At 36.2% G+C, this 19,432-nt stretch overlaps 1 protein-coding gene across 4 annotated transcripts in view; it reads right to left on the bottom strand.

Annotated features, from left to right (window-relative positions):
* The window catches only part of DDHD1 (DDHD domain containing 1), a 105,502-nt gene that overhangs the window by 21,249 nt on the left and 64,821 nt on the right, over positions 1-19,432 (bottom strand). For all 4 annotated transcript variants that reach the window (XM_041759131.1, XM_041759132.1, XM_041759133.1 and 1 more), the window contains 3 exons: positions 15,616-15,722; positions 9,223-9,329; positions 1,052-1,314 (listed from right to left, as the gene is read on the bottom strand). In XM_041759131.1, coding sequence (XP_041615065.1) covers positions 1,052-1,314; positions 9,223-9,329; positions 15,616-15,722 — 477 coding nt within the window. The remainder of the gene's footprint in view (positions 1-1,051; positions 1,315-9,222; positions 9,330-15,615; positions 15,723-19,432) is intronic.

The raw sequence follows: 19,432 nt of genomic DNA, 5'->3' as shown, positions 1-19,432 counted from the left end.
CTAAGTTTTTTAAGGTATAGTTCATTTTTTTTTAAAGATTTTATTTATTTATGAGAGAGAGAGAGAGAGAACATGAGTGGTGGGGGGAGGGAGAGGGAGAAACAGACTCCCCACTGAGAAGGGAGCCTGATGCAGGGCTCGATCCCAGGACCCCGGAATCATGACCCGAGCCAAAGGCAGATGCTCAACGAACTGAGCCACCCAGGCGCCCCTGTAGTTCATTTTCTAAGCCTGTTTATTATTTTTTTTTTACTGCTACCCTGAGGCTTACTATATTTTTCTTTTCAAACTATCAATTATTTTGACGCTATAAAATTTATATATCTAGCCCATGGTACTTAATAAGATTCTAAATGAAATCTTTAGTCAACTTCTATAAGACTAAAACAAATCCAAGGCTTCCTGAATAAATGTTTTAGTCAACTAAATTTTGTTTTTATGTGATGCTAACTACCCAAATCAGTGACTTTCCACTATTCTATTAGAATTGATGGGATGCATTGAGGACAAAGAATAGAGCACATGACTATAAATGAAGATAGGAATGTGTTAAAGAATTCTAAGACAGTATAGGGAGGATCTGATCCAAGACAACAGGATCACTTGTGAGTGATTGAATAACTGTAAATCGGTGAAAAATTTATTTGCCAAGAAAGAAAGGGTTTTTAAATTATTTTCAGAATAATAAGAAAGACAAAGGCCCATCTCTAAGATTAGTAAAAACTATAAAGGATTATAAACTGATAAACATTTTCAATAAGGATTCTGTGTGGTGACTCAGCTCAGAATAAGATTTAGATTTCACTCCTAATAAATTATAAAGAAGAGATGGAAGGAAAAAGGAGACGATGACAAAAAAATTTACTTTGTGCTACTTGAACACACATATAATTGGCATGAAAATTTAAAAAACTGTCTCTAGTTTTGTTATCTAAAAATCTTTACACTCTGAATAATGTTTTTATCATGAAAATCTTACAGTGTTCTCCTAAGAAGTCCAGTAATTCCACGAAGACTTTTAAAACGCTTTTAAGAGATTAGGGTATTTTACCGTCGCTTTGTTATATAGAGTTCATCCAGCAGGTGTCGTTCTTCATAGCTCATCCATCGTTCATCAGGCAGCTCTTCTTCCTTCTGCAGCAACTGTTCATAGAGTCTAACTGGATTCCAGCCAGTCATTATGTCATAAGTGATTACACATCCCAAAGAATGTGACACTATTGAGACTTTACCCCCTTTTTCTTCAAAGTCTGGATTCCGAGAACAGAAAAGGGAATATAATCGATTCAGCTCTTGCTGAAGGCCTTTAACTAGCTGTTTGAAATAAGAAAACATTATCATGTTAATCACTGACTTTGCTATAAACTTTATTTCTAAACTCAAATACATGAAGAAAGAAAAACAGACATTACTGGTCAAATATACCTAGTTCATTAAAGTTAACTCAGGTGCTTCAAAACCTTGCAGAGAATGAAGAAAAGAATACATAATGTGTAATCCATTTCATCATTAAAGAATAAAGGCAGGGGGCAGTCTGGGTGGCTCAGTGGTTAAGTGCTACCTTCAGCTCAGGTTGTGATCCTGGAGATCCAGGATCAAGTCCCATGTCTGGCTCCCTGCACGGAGCCTGCTTCTCCCTCTGCCTGTGTCTCTGCCTCTCTCTCTGTCTCTCATGAATAAATAAAAATCTTAAAAAAAAAAAAAAAAAAGAATAAAGGCAGGCATCTTTTCACCATCTTTTTAAATTTTTTTTTAAGATTTTACTTATTAATCATGAGAGACACAGAGAAAGAGGCAGAGACACAGGCAGAGAGGGATAAGCAGGCTCCATGCAGGGAACCTGATGTGGGACTCGATCCCAGGACTCCAGGATCATGCCCTGAGCCAAAGGCAGATACTCAACTGTTGAGCCACCCAGGCGTCCCTTCACCATCTTTAAACCAACTATATGAGCAAGCAGTTTCAGAGATTTAAAAAAAAAGTTCCATGCAGATTCCAGTAAGACTTCCAAAGAGCCCCTTCAAATTTTCCCTTCATTGAAACTTACTCATATGCTATTCTAAGTTTTTATACCTTACAGTTTTGAGCTATAGTAAATTTTACAAAAAGAATATCTGCGTTTATGCTAACAAGTGTGCTAACATATACATATTATTACATCATGCATTTAGACAAGAATAATGTAATGGAAGACCATTGTACGATTGAAAAGAAAGCTAATGTTGATCTATTCAATATTCCAAAATTCCCATTAAGTTGGCAATATGGATGAGTAAAAAATTGTGTGTGGCTGGAAAGCAGGACCTTTTAAGGCTTAAGGTTAGCAATGTGGAAGTATCTTAAGTAATTTTTCTTTGTAAAACTTCTTCCTTTGAAATTTAGCTTTAATAAATATTAACTGAAATATTCCATAAAGGCAGAAAAATATGTTTGCTTATTATACAACCCATACTGGGCCCTGACCTAAGTTTTAAGGCAGTGCTTCCTCTCCTCTTCCTATCATTGCTTGCTACTATTTGATTATAAACTTCCTGCTTGACATTAATTCCTCATTTCAGTACTTAATATGCCAGCTGCTACTCTGACATACAAATATTGCTTATACATTACTTCTATTTTCAGTTTTGTTATTTTGTCTCAAGAGGGAACTAGCTTCCACTAGATTTTACTCAACATTTTCTACCTGCTGAAAATCATTTGAGCATTCATGCTTGGCAGGATTAGCAGTGACATGAATGAAGGCATGGTGCTCTCTCTTGATTGTTTGCACCGAGGAATTCTACAATACTGAGGTCTGTTTAAAGCTACCAAAAGCATGTGTTGGATCTGATGAGATACATTCAGCCAATTAAGGAAGAGAAGAACAGGAGGAGCTGCTAGCATGTGGAAGGGTGATAAGCCATCTTTTCTCTAGGGAGAAATGCAAAGGTTTTATTTTAACTGGACATTTTAATTTTTTTCTTGGGAAAAGCCAACTCCAACTTTCAAAGTGCATCAGAATCACATGGAGGGCTTGTTAAAGACAGATTGCTAGGCTCCATTCCAGAGTGTCTGATTCAGCAGTTCTAGACACCGCATTTTACTGCCTTAGTGGCAAATGCATATAAAAACCTTCTAAGACATGGGTTGTAGATAATTCCAGTCAATACAGTTTGAGGAGTATGCAGTATGATATGGATTACAGGTTCTGCTCAAAGGGAGCTACAGTGTAATGCTTTGGATTTAGCTTTGACAAGAATATCAAGTAACTCTTAAAATTTGTATTTTTCTTGATTTATAATCTACATGAAAGGAGGTGCAGCAAAAGCTAACTTACAGATAAATTCCTTCGAAAGCAACATTTGTTAATAGTTCTTACTTTTGAAGTTCTTAATTTTAAGACTCACACCACATAAATCTAGCAACACTAAAAGACAAATACTTAAGTACTCTGGCAATCTTTTTGTTTTAGAATACCACCTCCTCATTAAAATTTAAAAATTGAAAAAAAGGGAAAAGGTCTACAAGTATTTCTACCAGTGATTAACCTAATTCGTATCAAAAAATTTTAAAGCATTTCTCATTATATGCAATACTTCAGCAATCATTATATGGATAATAAAACAAGGGTAAATATCTAAGACAGAGAAAGTCTATTTGATGTTAAAATACTTCACGGTGGAATGAAATACAGAATGGACAATTTCTGAAGACCTGATGCTTTCATCTGTTTTAATAATCATGTACTTGAGCAGAAGTGGTCTTCATGTTTCCTTATGAGAATAAATCTAGATATGGTAGCATTTTTATTTTTTTTTAATTTTTTAAAATTAAAAAAAAATTTTTATTTATGATAGTCACACACAGAAAGAGAGAGAGGCAGAGACATAGGCAGAGTGAGAAGCAGGCTCCATGCAACGGGAGCCCGACGTGGGATTCAATCTCGGGTCTCCAGGATCGGGCCCTGGGCCAAAGGCAGGCGCTAAACTGCTGCGCCACCCAGGGTTCCCTGGTAGCATTTTTAAACTTTGTCCATAACTTACATATACAGGAATGTTTGTGTTCTAAAACATTATGATTTTAAAAGCCAAGTTTTAAACAGTTGTGTACTACCTCAAAATGGTTTTATAAATCAGTCAGCAGCAAAAGGAGAAATCCATCTCTATTTTGTGTACAAAAAGTCTACTCTAATTAGGGCTTTTTTTTTTCCTCCTTCTCCTCGCTGATCCAATTATATTTTCCCAGCTATGATCCCTTTGTGACCAAGTATATTCATCTGAGATATATGAAGATTAATGATATACCCTGTGATATTAATTTTACTAGCTCTACAATATTATCCAATCAAGTCAGCTAATCTCTTACGTGGTAGGCAAATTGATGGCTTTTCAAAAGCTTAAGAGTTTTTAGTTCTCAGAACTGCTGCTTACAAGTTAAAATTTATGAAAAAAATCAACCCAAAAGGAAAAAAGCCAGCAGTTTCCAGAGAAAATCCAAACACACAAAGTATGGCTGAAAAATATTAGTCCTTCTTTGTCCTTCTCCCTATTTCAGGAAATTTTAATGAGAAAAAGAAATTTAGAGAGTTTTAGTCATATACATCAGTTGAATGATTTTTCAAGGAACACTGACAAGAGATGGCCATGACCATTCTCTTTAAAATTCTTCAGTTTAAAAAAAAAAAATTCTTCAGTTTTAAAAATCACTGGAAAGAGAGTTCAGATGTACACAAGATGTCATTGCTTTCTCTGGATTTTTCATGTTACTTTATTCAGAATTAAAACAAGGGCCAAAGGCTCTCTGATGATATCTCTATAGTCAGGATTAGTTTCCTTTTTTTAATCGGTCATTGGAAAGTAAGACCTGAAAAGTACTAATTGACACACAAAACTTTTCCCTTAACTATGGGCTTTTTAATGATTACTGGCACAATCACTGATTAGGGTCCTCCCAGGAGTATCTCACAATCTTCAGTGAAAGGGGAATTAAAAGAGATTATCTAATTTAAACTACTGTGAAGGTAGGAGTCCCTTCAGTGGCATCCCTGAGTAAATCACTCAGCATCCACCCCAGTGAGTATCTCTACTCTAAAGTGGATACTTTTGGTTTTTAAAAACTTTTTTCCAGTTTATTGTGATATAATTGACACATAACGTTGTATATGTACAACATAACGATTTGATATATGTATATATTGTGAAATGATCGCTATAAATAAGTTTAGTTAAAATCCATCACATTATTTACAATTTTTTCCCTTGAGATATTTCTATTTTTTTAAGACACCTTTAGTTACAAAGTTCTTCATTAGTAAACAAACATGTTCCATATTTTCTATCACTGATCCTTATTCACTTTCTAGAGTTAACAGAATAAGTCTATTCCTTTCTTTTCTTTAATGAGAGACCTTGAAATACATAAAGACAGATATATAATTAATCACAACTGGAGACTCTAAAGAGGAGGAATTGTACTGGGAACTTTATATATACGTTACATCTTTAATCCTCACGACACCCGTTATCAGGTAGGTACCCTGTGTCCATTTTATAAGTGAGGAAGCTGAAAAAGTGAGAAATTTCATCTAAGGTCACACAGCTAGTTAAATGGCAGGTTTTGAAGGGCATCTATTTTAATTCCAAAGGCTGAGTGAAAGGGATAAAAAGGCTCTTTCATATGCCTATCAAGTAAACCAAACAAGGTTCATTCAACAGGCACGATATAATCCTAAAGAAGTCCTGATTGCTGTTATTTATCACTTCTTCCCTTAGGAAACATACACTGTTTAAAAATAATTAATCTAGAATGGGTAACATCACCCTGTGCAAAATGAGTTTTGATTTGCAGAATCAGCTTTCCTTTTTTAAAATTAAGAACAATTTTTGCCTGCTTCTCACTAAGTTTTCTTTTGTTTTTCACAATACCTTAAGCAATGTTTCCCAAATTTCCCTGATGGTATCACCTGCGGAACTGTTAAAAAACACAAATTCACAGGCTCTACCTCAGATCCACTGAATCAGAATTTCCAGGGGGGAGACCTTGGAAACCATTATTTCCTCATTTCCTTTTTTTAACTTTTTACCTGGAAATAACTTCAAGTTTAAAAATGTTGCAAAAAAGCCCAAACTACAAATATCATCCATATATCCTTTACCAAAGGTTTATCTATTGTTAGCTTTTTATCGTGTTTATCATTCCTTCTATTCTATAGCACACACAATCATGTACATTTTTTGGTGAACCATTTGAGGATATATTACATAGGTCATTGTCTTTTACCCCCTAAATACTCCAGTGCATATTTCCTAAGACTAGGGATATTCTCTTCCATACTCAGTGTAGTAATGAACTTCAAAAACTTACTCTGATATAACACTTCATCTAATTTTTTTTTTTTTTTTAAGATTTATCTATTTATTCATGAGAGAGACACAGAGAGAGGCAGAGGCAGAAGCAGGCAGACTCCCTGCAGGAACACGATGCGGGACTCGTTCCGGATCCCGGAACTCCAGGATCACGCCCTGAGCGGAAGGCAGACGCCCAACCGCTAAGCCACCCAGGTGTCCCAACATTTCAATCTAATTTGACCTACCATCCACATCTTGTCAGATGATCTAATAACATCTAGTACAGATTATGGTCTAGGATGAGACAGATGTTGGATTGAGCTAGGTGTCTTTTTAGCCTCCTCCAGCCATTCTTGTCTTTCACGGTATTTACATTTGAAAAGAACACAGTCCCATTCTTACTTTATTTGAACTTCTTCATTCTGTGTTTGCTTGATGTTTCCTAATGACAGAGGCACTGCCTAAATGATGCTGTGTCCTCTGAGTGTCCCTCAGGAACAGCCAGGAAAGGTGTTGCCTAATTTCTCCACTCTATACCTGCTCTTTTGTTTTTTTTAAATAAGCAGTTTATGAGGATATACTTTAAGACTATGCAAATATCCTATTCCCCATCAAAATAATATCCTCAGTTTAGCACCCACTGACAAATCTTGCCCAAGGCTCTTTTACCTAATCCTACTACTATAGCTACAAAATGAGGATTTTCCTCTGGCATTCCCTTGAGTTTTCAGAAAGCCCTTGGCATTTACTATAAGCATAGAGGCTTTCTCTTCCATTTGCTTCTTTGTAATTGATACGAATTATGAATTTTTAGGTGATTTATAACTCATTATATTGTCCTTATATAGTTGATGGAAGCCTAGTTCTTCTCAGAGGGTAACAACAGGACTAGAGACAGACTCTGGTTGCTAGATGTGCTCATCACACTGAGGTATCTTTGCTTCTTGGGCCTTTTCAATGTACACAGGTGGGAAATATATACATGTATATATACACATATACACTTAAATATATACTTACATATACACACATTTATGATTTTCAAAATCATAAATTCACATGAATACCTTCAATTCCAATGACTTCTATGAGGCTGTTTTTTGTCTCTACCATTAATGAGTACCCCAAGTAACTGTTTTAATTAAGGATGTTTGGGAAACACTGCTCAAGAATGATGATAAATCGCAGCCACAAGTTCTCTGGTGCTTTTTCCACAAAATTCAAATGGATTAAAAGACAAACTAATTTAAAACACTGGGTGTTCTTGGGGAGCTTGGGTGGCTTAGTTGGTTAAGCATCTGTGTCTGCCTTCCACTTAGGTCCTGATCTCAGGGTCCTGCAATTGGCCCCATTTCCCTGCTCAGTGGGAAGCTGGGGAGCCTGCTTCTCCCTCTGTACCCCCTCCCTCAAATGAGTGAATAAAATCTTAAGAAACAAACAAACAAAAACCCACCACTCTGCGTGTTGTCTATTTCATTTATCTTAGCTATCAGTTCCTTCTTTCTACTGAATATGTTTTATTCAATTCCATTCTGTAGATAACTATTTCTGGAGATATGAGAGTAAAATAGAAACTGACTACTTTTCTCTTTCCAGATTTTCCTGTTATTAATGTCAATTTACAACTTTTTTAAAAAAAGCTCTTATTAGTTTGGAGGATGTGCCTCAGTACATTTTACCCTTAAACATTCAGGATACCTTCTTAGAAATGCTACCAACCATATATCTGTGTCTATAAGGTATACTTATGGTTTATGAGTGTGTGTTACATGCTTTCAGCCATTCTCTTTCCTTTTCTCCCTCTCTTACTGATTTCACTTGCAATACTTATTGTTCAATTTCCTAATCTTTAGGGCGTATATCCAACGATGCCCAACATAAACTATAAACGACTATGAACATGTATATTATTAGTATTCTACTTCATGAGCCAGGCCTTCCCTGTTGGGCTAGAATGAAGCCCTGTATAGATTGTTTTTACTGTATTTATTGTTTATTGTACTTTCTTATACTGTTATCAGTCAGAACAAAGCAGACTTTGCCCCATACTGGTACATGACAATGAGGGGATATAGAAAGGAATGGCGGAAAAATCCTGAGGGAATGGCAGCCCAAAGAGAAGGAAGTTGTGTGGCAATTAACCTAACATACTTCTGTACATATGCAAGGGATATCCTGAGCGAAGTGAGGGATATTCTGTTCTTAATGAACAGAATCTGAAATGAATTGGCTTGGAACAACACAGAGCAACTCTACTGGTAACTACTCTTTATATCAGTTTCTTCATCTTTTGAATGAGGATACAAATTATATCTACCTCATACGGTTTTTATGAGATTTAGACAAGCTAACACGTTAGGTAATTAATAAGGTTATTCCTATGAAACAATTCTTTTTTTCTTACCAACAAAGTGACAACATGTATTCAGTAGAGTCTCTCATCCCCCTGAATAAAGTTTTACTCTCACCCAACCCCCCAGGGTTATTTCTGTGATGCATCAGCAACATTATTAATTAAGAACTAGAGGAATCCACTATAGAAATGACACTATAAAAGCAAGTCTTTGACAAACAAAAAACTTGAAATTTCTTAAGCATCTAACTTTTTTGTGAGGACAGTAATCGTAGATATAATTAATCAATTTATGAAAACTGGTATTTTTCAAAGAGCTGTTTATTAACCAATTTCCTACTTCCAATATTATCCATTTTATTAATGTGTAGTTTGAAGATAATTAAATTTACTATTAAATACAGGCTATTTAGAGGTTAATGGATTCCTATAAATTATCATTTGCTTGTAAAAAAAAGTGCATAAAATTTTAAAATTTGGGATATATGCTATCACTAAAAAAAAAAAAATACGCAACAGCAACAAGATAATCAAGATACTTACTTCATCTCTATAAAGTGGGCTAGTGTAATACATTATGTCCATTGCACTGCTGTTCAGCATATCCCTTAAACCTCGTACTTTGTCTGGAGTAATGGAATCAACAGTGTCTACAAATTTAAAAAAAGAAAAAATTAAACTTATAGAAGATCTTTGTTTTAGGGAAAAAATAAATTGTGAAAAAAATTACATTTTCCAAAATAACGGGTCTTTAAGTTCACATTTACATATTCAAGAGTGGCTAATCTAATGAAACTTCCCTTCTTACAAAATGTTGCAAAAAAACCCCAAACCAAACCAAACCCACAAACAGTAAAAGACTAAAGGGAACATGGGAAGAAAAGGAACATTAAGGATGAAAGCCATGATCAAATCTGTAAAGATTTATCATTTTTTCCCTATATATTGGCTTTTGCATGACAATCAGGGGTACTCAGAGCAAAACCAGGCCATCTGTATTCTTGAACAAGAATTGTTCAAGGGATACAATCTTACTCTTCCTGTACCTGTTTCTCTGTTTCCTTTCTCTTCTTCCTTGGCCTCTGTACTTTGGGCCTGGCAATACCCATATGGAATGCCCACCGCCACCAGTGGCAAGCCAGTAACAAATTATTATTATTTTTTTAAAGATTTTATTTATTTATTCATGAGAAACAGGGAAAGAGAGAGAGGCAGAGACACAGGCAGAGGGAGAAGCAGGCTCCATGCAGGGAGCCCGATGTGGGACTCGATCCTGGGAATCCAGGATCACACCCTGGGACAAAGGCAGACACTCAACCTCTGAGCCACCTAGGCGTCCCCCAGTAACAAATTAAAAAGTTTCCCTACACTTCCTACACTTTACATATATCTCTCTCCAGTGAACCCAAGATCCTATGGGCAAGAGCTGCCAAATTACAAATATGTAAACATGATAAAGTTGGTATAATTCACTTTTGAAAAAAGAAAGTCATGTACACTAACTACACTGCACTGCAAACAATTCAGCATTCCTGGATTACAGCTAACCCGTGAAAATTCTACCTTGGAAAGCTTATTCTAGGAAACACCTAATAAAGTGATCAGAGATGCAGGAAACTTTGAATTTCTTACAGAAATACAAAGAAGCCTTATATAAGGATGAATATCATAATATGAAAGCACAAGGTGGGCAGCACAAAGCTTATATTTTTAATCTAGTGTAGTTTATCTTCCAGTTTTTCACTGAATTTTTATTCATCCCCTACTTTAATACAATCTAGTAACAACTGGAAGACAATGACTCAAGCAAAAGCTAGAAGTCTTCAAAGATGTAAAGGATGTGGGTAGCACAATACATTGATAGCCTATGCCTATTTTTAAATTGTAAAAGTGATAGACGTGACTACCATGCTGATACAAAGAACTTAAATGCCATTTTAATGCATTTCCCAAAAAAAGTTTTTACTGTGAAATACACATACAAAGAAGATATTAAATATATAAATGCATCTGAAAGAATAATTTATATATATATGGGAAAACATGTTTCTGTCACCTAGCTTAAAAATATTGCCAGTATCTCTAAAACTCATAGCATAACGCTAAATGATCACATGCCTCGCCCTAAGTAACTACCAATGAGAAGTTTGTGCTATACTCTTGCTTTATAGACTTACTACATGTTCATTAATATTAATAATTTTAGCCAATTCTAGAGCATTTATTATGTGCCAGAGCATAAATATTTTATTTCATTTTGTCTGTTTCTGAATACTATGTAAATTGAGTTACTGCCCATGGCTCCTATGGCCCAATACTACTATGCTTCTGAGATTCACTGATGTTGAGCCATATAGCTATAACCCACTCATTTTCACTGCTGTATACTATTTCACATATATCTATCAATGTACTCATTTTCCTTTGAAAGACATTTGGGTTGTTTTTAGTTTTTGCTAATATAAACTATGCTCCTAATAACACTGTTGTATGTCTCTTGGTGCACATGTGTAGGAGTTTCTTTAGTATATATACATCTAGGAGTGAAACTACTGTGTCACAGGGCACACTCACATTCAACGTTACAAGAATATGTCAAACCATCTTCCAAAGTGATTGTACCAATTCACATTTCCATCAATAGTCAATGAGAATCATAAGTGCTGTATATCTTCACCAACATTTGGTATCATCAATTTCTTAATTTTTTTCCTGATGAAAGGTATTTCATTGTGGTTTAATTTGCATCTCCTTGATTACTAGAGAGATGTACATTTTATATATGAAATTGTAAATTAAATATATTATAACACACACATGTGTATGTGTGTGTCTGCCTATCTATCTCCATTTAGGTTTCCTATTCTTTACTCTGGATATTAGACTTTGGTGGTTATATCTGTTGTTCTGTTGCAACATCTTTTCCATTTGCGGCTTATCTTTCTTTTTTTTTTTTTAATTTATTTATTCATGAGACACACAGAGAGGAAGAGGCAGAGACACACAGGCAGAGGGAGAAGCAGGCTCTCCATGGGGAGCTCTATGTAGGACTCGATCCCGGGACCACAGGATCATGCCCTGAGCCAAAGGCAGCCGCTCAACCACTGAGCCACCCAGGTATCCCTGTGGCTTGTCTTTCATTTTTTATGCTATTGCGAAAAAGAAGTTCTTAATTTCAATCTAATCAATTTATCCATGTTACTTTATAGTTGTGTTTTTGTGTCATTTTTTTTTTTTGTAATACATTTTAAAGCCCTGGCTTATATGTTTGATCTTCTGGAATGTGAGGTAGGAATGATTTTCACTTTTCTCTCTACAGGATAACTGGTTACTAAGCACCATTTATGGGACAGGCCATCCTTTCACCCGTGATCTGTAATGCTGGCTCTATGATAAACCAGGTTTCCAAACTAAACACAGATCCATTTCAGGGGTCTCCAGTCTGGTGTACTGATCTGTTTACCTAACCTGTGCCAATCTAAATCTAAATTATCTTATATACAAAAGTTAAAAAAAAGTCCAGTTACCTACAAGGATATGACACCCACTCCACTCTCTTGTTTTGTATCTTGGCTATTTTTGGGCCTCTGATCTTCTACATTAATTTTGGGATCAGCTTGTCAAGTTTTATGGAACTCTATTGGGATTTTGATTGAAAGTACATGGAATCTAAAGATCAGTTTGGGAGAAATAATATCTCTAGTATATTGAACCATCCAACCTACAAAAATGATCTTTGTATATATTTGAGTTGTACTTATGTATATATTTAAGTTGTACTTATGTATATATTTAAGTTGTACTTAGTATCCTTTAAATTATTTTCATTTTTAATATAAATATACATATTTTATTAGATTTCTAGGAATCTTGTATTTATGCTACTTCGAATAGTCTGTGCTGGCATATAGAAATACAGTTCTTTTTGCATATAGATCTTTTATTTCACAACCTTGTAAAAAATCTTATTAATTCTAATAATTTTTCTGTAGATTCTTTTGTATATTCTGTGTAGACAACCCTCCCTTAAGCCCTGTAACCACTAATCAGTTCTCTGTCTCTATAATTTTGCCTCTTTTAGTATGTCACATAAATGGAAGCACACAGGGTGCCTGAGCTGCTCAGTTGGTTAAGCATCTGCCTTTAGCTCAGGCTGTGATCACAGAATCCTGGGATTGGGCCCCTCATCAGGCTCCCTGCTCAGTGAAGAGCCTGCTTCTCCCTCTTGCTCATGTTCTGTTAAATAAATAGAATCTTTTAAAAAAATAGAAGCACATATTATGCAAACTTTGAGACTGGCTTCTCTAATACTGTGATATACAGCTGACCCCTGTACAACAAGGGTTTAAACTGTGCAGGTCCATTCATACATGGATTTTTTTTTTTTTTTGATAAATACAGTACAGCACTGTAAATGCAGTTTCTCTTCCTTATGATTTCCTTTTTTTAAAGATTTTATTTATTTATTCATGAGACACACACACACACACACACACACACAGAGACAGGGACACAGGCAAAGGGAGAAGCAGGCTCCATGCAGGGAGCCCGACATGGGACTTGATCCTAGGTCTCCAGGATCACACCCTGGGTTGAAGGTGGTGCTAAACCACTGAGCTACCTGGGCTGCCCTCTTATGATTTCCTAAATAACACTTCCTTTTCTCTAGCTAACTTTACTCAGAATACAGTATATAAGCACATAAAATAAAACATTTGTTAATTGACTATGTTATCAATAAGGCTCTGGTCAACAGTAGGCAATTACTCATTAAGATTTTGAAAAGTCAAAAGTTATATGCAAATTTTGATTGTGTGTGGGGTGGTCAGTGCCCCCATCGCCACACACATTTTGTTCAAGAACCAAATGTAATAAGATACATGTTTGGTCTTTGTCTGGTTCTTGGCACAGGGTTCCTAAAACCCTCATAATTTCCTGAGGGGTGAAAGAAGTATCTTCTATTATTCATAATAAGCCTCTTTCAACTGCACCTGAGTTTGTGTTAGTAAGGTGATTTTGGAGGATGGGGGCTGATTCACAGAGAAACCAATCATGTGAAATCATGTGACTAGAGGGTTGAACTTTTTGTACCATCCCCTGACCTCTGTAAAGGTCTTGAGATTGATCTTGAGGTCAATTGCCAATGATTTAATCAATTATGTCTACATAGCAGAACCTCCATAAAAACTCTAAACAACAACAGGGTCTCGGGAGCCTCCAGATTGGCAAACCCATGGAAGTACTGGAAGGAAGGCGTACTTGGACAAGATATGAAATTACTGTATCCCTTCCCCATACCTTGCTCTACGTAGCTCTTCACCTGGCTTTTTATTGCAGCCTTTGTTAACACTCTTTCAAATTAGTAAATGTGTTTTAAACTAATGAATGTAAGTAAATGCTTCCTTAAGTTTTGCGAGCCATTTTGTGAATCTGGTAAATTATTGAATCTTAGGATGGAGTCACAGGGACCCCTTCCCCCAATTAATAGCTAGTCCGTCAGAAGTACTAGTGACAATCTGGAATGTCTGACTACATCTGAAGTGAGGGGGGGGGGGGGCAGTCTTGGGGACTGAGTCCTTAATCCGACTGCACTCTCCCTGGAGTTTGTGACAGAACTGAGTTAAATTACAGGACACCCAGGATGGAGAAATGGTTGGTATGGGGAAAAACCTTCATACTTTTGGTATCAGAAGTATTGAGAATAGGGCAGCCCCAGTGGCGCAGTGGTTTAGCGCCGCCTGTAGCCCGGGGTGTGATCCTGGAGACCCGGGATCGAGTCCCACACCAGGCTCCCTGCATGGGCCTGCTTCTCCCTCTCTGCCTGTGTCTCTGCCTCTCTCTCTCTCTGAATTAAAAAAAAAAAAAGGGGGGGGGTATTGAGAATAGAGAGAAACAGTGGTGTTTTAACTTTAACTGGTTTTTCTCACTCACTATCATGCCTTTGATAGTCTATCACAGTAGTTTAAACCTTATAGAATATTAGAGATTCAGTTTTATTAAATGTCAATTCAACCATGTTGTCTACATGCTTAAGTAGCCTGAAAAATTTATCTGGGTAAATGGGAAAAGTCCAAAAGAGAGTTGTTTCTACACTAGAACCTTATATATGAGCTCCTGCTGCTGAGAAGTCTTCTTTGGTCACTAGTATTTTTTTTTCAACTCATTAAAACTTTGGATACTATTTTGATTTATAAGCTATAACTGACAAAGTAGGTATATTTCACAAAAATATGCGAAATTAAATGAGAAACTCTATGCAAAATGAACTATGGAGTGCCAGGCACATAGTATAAGCTCCACTAGTGATATCGTGTCTAGAACACTCATTTTCCAGATTATGCAAATCACCAACTGAAACATGCTATTCTAATGGTTTAAATATTAAAAGGTCACAACTTTGTGCATATTTTAGCTAACACCTCTTTATAAGGAAGCAAACAAAAATGATTTTATTTAAACATACTGTATAATTTCCCTATGCTAGATTATAATTCACCAGCCCAGAGAATGCAGGAATCACTAAAAGGAAACCAAAAACCTGAGATTTTATCTTCCAAATACAGGAAAAGAAAACTATTAGAAAGAAAATGTAAGCTCAAATGGAACTGTGGACAACAAATGTTTTTAGTGTCAACAAATCACTTTCTCTCAAAAACTTTAGACAGTATTTTGTTCCCTCCACATGCTCCCCGCCACGCCCCCAAATCCCCAATCTACAGAAGCCATGCACAAAAACTGGGCTACCTATGAAACCTATATGGTGATCTGAATCAACATATGACAATATAATTATTTTAAAAATCAACAGATTTTCTTAAATAATCTAGAACAAAGACTGAGTATACCTCAAGACAACTAAATGAAAGACACTTTGTTCCCAACAACCAACACTTTGTTGCTAGTGGCTAAATCATTTAAGTTCTAAACAAACCTTACCTCCATCAAGAGTAAGTTTTGATCGCCACTCAACAGGCAGAAATTCAACATGTGTTGCATGGTTGGAAAAATGCCTTTCTTCGATTTTTCTTGCAGCTTCTCTCATCCTAAAAAAAGAAAATAAAAACAAAAACGTGTTATCAGAGAAACTTCTTCTATGTATTTATATGGTATAAAATGTCTTTAATCATACCACTTCCACTTGCTTCTAACTTTATCCTATTATGTTTCAATTATTCTTACACCATGCAATGGTTCATAACAGTAGGAAACCTTCATTTCAAAGCTATTTCCCTAAACTTCTCATCTATGATTTCAAATATTATAAGCTTTCACATTATATCCTAAATAACTATACATAAAATCTTTGGTAGAAGGCAGCCCAGGTGGCTCAGCGGTTTAGCGCTGCCTTCAGCCCAGGGCGTGATCCTGGAGACCGGGGATCGAGTCCCACGTCGGGCTCCCTGCATGGAGCCTGCTTCTCCGTCTGCCTCTGTCTCTCATGAATAAATAAATAAAATCTTAAAAAAAAAAAAAATTAAATAAATAAAAATCTTTGGTAGAGAGAACAGTACAATGAAGACTTCCTATGCTATCATCCTGCTCCAAATATTAGCAAGTCATGACCTGTCTTATTTCATCTATTCCTCCACTCATCTTCCCCATAATATGAATTTTTAAGTTTTATTTTAAAAATTAAGATAGAGGGATCCCTGGGTGGCTCAGCAGTTTAGTGCCTGCCTTTGGCCCAGGGCGTGATCCTGGGGTCCCGGGATCGAGTCCCACGTTAGGTTCCCTGCATGGAGCCTGCTTCTCCCTCTGCCCGTGTCTCTGCCTCTCTTTCTCTCTATCGTGAATAAATAAATAAAATCTTTTAAAAAATAAATAAAAATTAAGATAGAGCAAAATTGTTTTTTTTCCTTTTTGGGGTCAGTGGTATAGATTCACGATTAGAACCACCACAATTAAGATACAGTCTAGTTCTATTATTCCCCCAAATTCCCTCATAAGAACCCTTTATAGAGCACCCTTCCCCCATATTTTAAAGCAAATCCCAGACATCACATCATCTCATCTGTAACTTGTTTAGTTGCTATTTCTAAACATAAGGAAAACATAACCTATTCAGAGCTATTATCATACCAAATTTTTTTTTTAATTTATTTTTTTATTTATGATAGTCACAGAGAGAGAGAGAGGCAGAGACATAGGCAGAGGGAGAAGCAGGCTCCATGCACGGGGAGCCCGATGTGGGATTCGATCCCGGGTCTCCAGGATCGCGCCCTGGGCCAAAGGCAGGCGCCAAACCGCTGCGCCACCCAGGGATCCCCATACCAAAATTTTTAACAATTCTTTAATTTCAGCAAATATGTGGCTCAGTGGTCCCATTTCCCCAGTTAGACTAGACATGCTATTTTGTAACATAAAATATATCTTTCATTTGTTTGAATTGAGCTCGAAATACAATGGTCTCCCCTTTATATGTGGGATACATTCCAAAACTCCTAGTGGACGCCTGAAACTACAGATAGTACTGAACCCTGTATGTTCTGTTTTTTCCAATACATATACACCTATGATAGTTTAATTTATAAAGTAGGTACAGTGAGAGCTTAGTAACAATAATCAAACAGAAAAATTATAACAATTAAGTTATATATATGTGGTTTCTCCCTCAAAATCTTACTGCATTGTATTCATCCTTCTGCTTCTTATGATAACATATGAGATGATAAAATGTCTATGTGGTGAGATGAAGTGAGGTGAATGACACGGGCACTGTGAGGCAGTGTTAGGCTACTATCATCTGCTTCCAGATGCAACTGACACCAGGTAACCGACATCATGGAGAATGAAACTGCAAATATGATGGGGGACTACTGTATAGTCCATGCACTGTAATTGGTGGATATCTCTCTCATGTATCTTTTAATCTATTGGTTCCTTTCTCTCCTTTTTTTTTTGGGGGGGGGGGGTTGGTTTTCTAATTTATTTTTGTCCTGTAGAGTTGCTCAGAGTCTGACTTTTAATTATTGCACTTCCATGGTATTAACATGTTCTTTGTCCTCTACTTCCCATAATTTGTTAGTGAGATATGGGGCTTGATCAGATTTAAGTTCCACTGTTTTGCCAAGACTAGTAACTCCATAGGTGCATATATCTGTGTTGGTCTCTTTTTGGTGATGCTAGCAGTTATGACAATCATTGCTTAGATTGATTTATTATGGTTCCATCACTCCTTGTTTATAAAGCTTATACTTCTAGAAAGAGAAATTTCCTCATATCGAATACTTGGTTGTTTTATAGTACAACTGTCTCCTTTTTTTGGTCAGTAAATATCTTCAAGTTGGCTTCTCTTTTTTTTTGTTTTGTTTTTTTGTTGTTGTTGTGGCTTCTGTCTCCTTTTGACACAACCTGAGTCTTTTCTTTTGAAGAATTTTTATTTAATTTAAAGAATATTTTATTTTTAATTATTTTTAAAAAGACTTTATTTATTCATGAGAGACACACAGAGAAAGGCAGAAACATGGACAGAGGCACAAGCAGGCTCCTTGCAGGAAGGAAGCCTGAGACTTGATCCCTGGAGCGGGGATCACGCCCTGAAAGTAGACACTCAATTGCTGAGCTACCCAGGCATCCCAATTTGGTGGCTCTTTTGTTTGTTCAGAGTTGTGCAATTATCACCACTATCTAATTTCAGAACTTACATATCCCCAAAAGAAACAATGTAGTCACAACGTTCACTCCCCATGTTTCCTCTCCCTAAGCCCTGGTGATCATGAATCCACTTTCTGACTCTATGGATCTGCCTATTCTGGATATTTCATATAAATGGAATCATATGTATGTGGCTTTTGTGTCTGGCTTCTTTCACTTAGTATGTTTCAAGGTTCATCCATGTGGTATCATGAATCAGTACTTCACTGCTTTTTATAGCTGAATAATATTCCACTGTATGAATATACTTTTACTTATCCATCAGCTAATGAATATTCTATTTTTGGGGCAATGATGTATAATGTTGCTCTGAATATTCTTTAACAGGTTTTTGTGTAGATATGTTTTCAATTCTCCTGGGTATATACCTAGGAGTGGAATTATACTGGCTTGTATGCTAACTCTACATAATTTTTTGAAAAAGTACTAAACTATTTTCCAAAGCAGTTGTACTACTTTACAATCCCACCAGCAACATGAGGGTTCTAATTTTTCCACGTCCTCATTAACATTTATTATTTTCCATCTTTTTTGTAAGAGTCAACCTAGCAGGTGTAGAGAGTAGCATCTCATCGTGGTTACAAATTGCATCTTCCTAACCTCTAATGATATTGAACATCTTTTCAGTGTTTATGTGCCATTGTATATTTTATCTGGACAAATGTTCAAATCCTTTTCCTATTTTAAAAAGTTGAACTTTTAAAATAAGCATTCTTTATACAGGCTAGATTCTTCTCAAATTACAATTTTTTAAAAAAGATTTTATTTGTTCATTCATGAGAGACACACATACAGAGAGATAGAGGCAGAGACACAGGCAGAGGGAGAAGCAGGCTCCATCCTGGGTCTCCAGGATCAGGCCCTGGGGAGAAGGTGGCACTAAACCACTAGGCCACCTGGGCTGCCCTCAAATTACAATTTGTAATTCCCCCCATTCTGTGGGTTGTCTTCACCTTCCTGATAATGTCCTTTGAAGAACAAAAGTTCTAACTTTTTCTAAAGTTCAACTTATCTCTTTTTTCCTCTGTGGCTCCTATTTTTGATGTTGGATCTTAGAAACCATTGCCTAATCCAAGGTCACAAAGATATACTCCTATGT

The sequence above is a fragment of the Vulpes lagopus genome, chromosome 6 (genome assembly GCF_018345385.1).
Source record: "Vulpes lagopus strain Blue_001 chromosome 6, ASM1834538v1, whole genome shotgun sequence".
Taxonomy (NCBI): Eukaryota; Metazoa; Chordata; class Mammalia; order Carnivora; family Canidae; genus Vulpes; species Vulpes lagopus.
The sequence above is the reverse complement of the archived record's forward strand: the minus strand, read 5'-3'. Positions and strand labels throughout refer to the sequence as shown.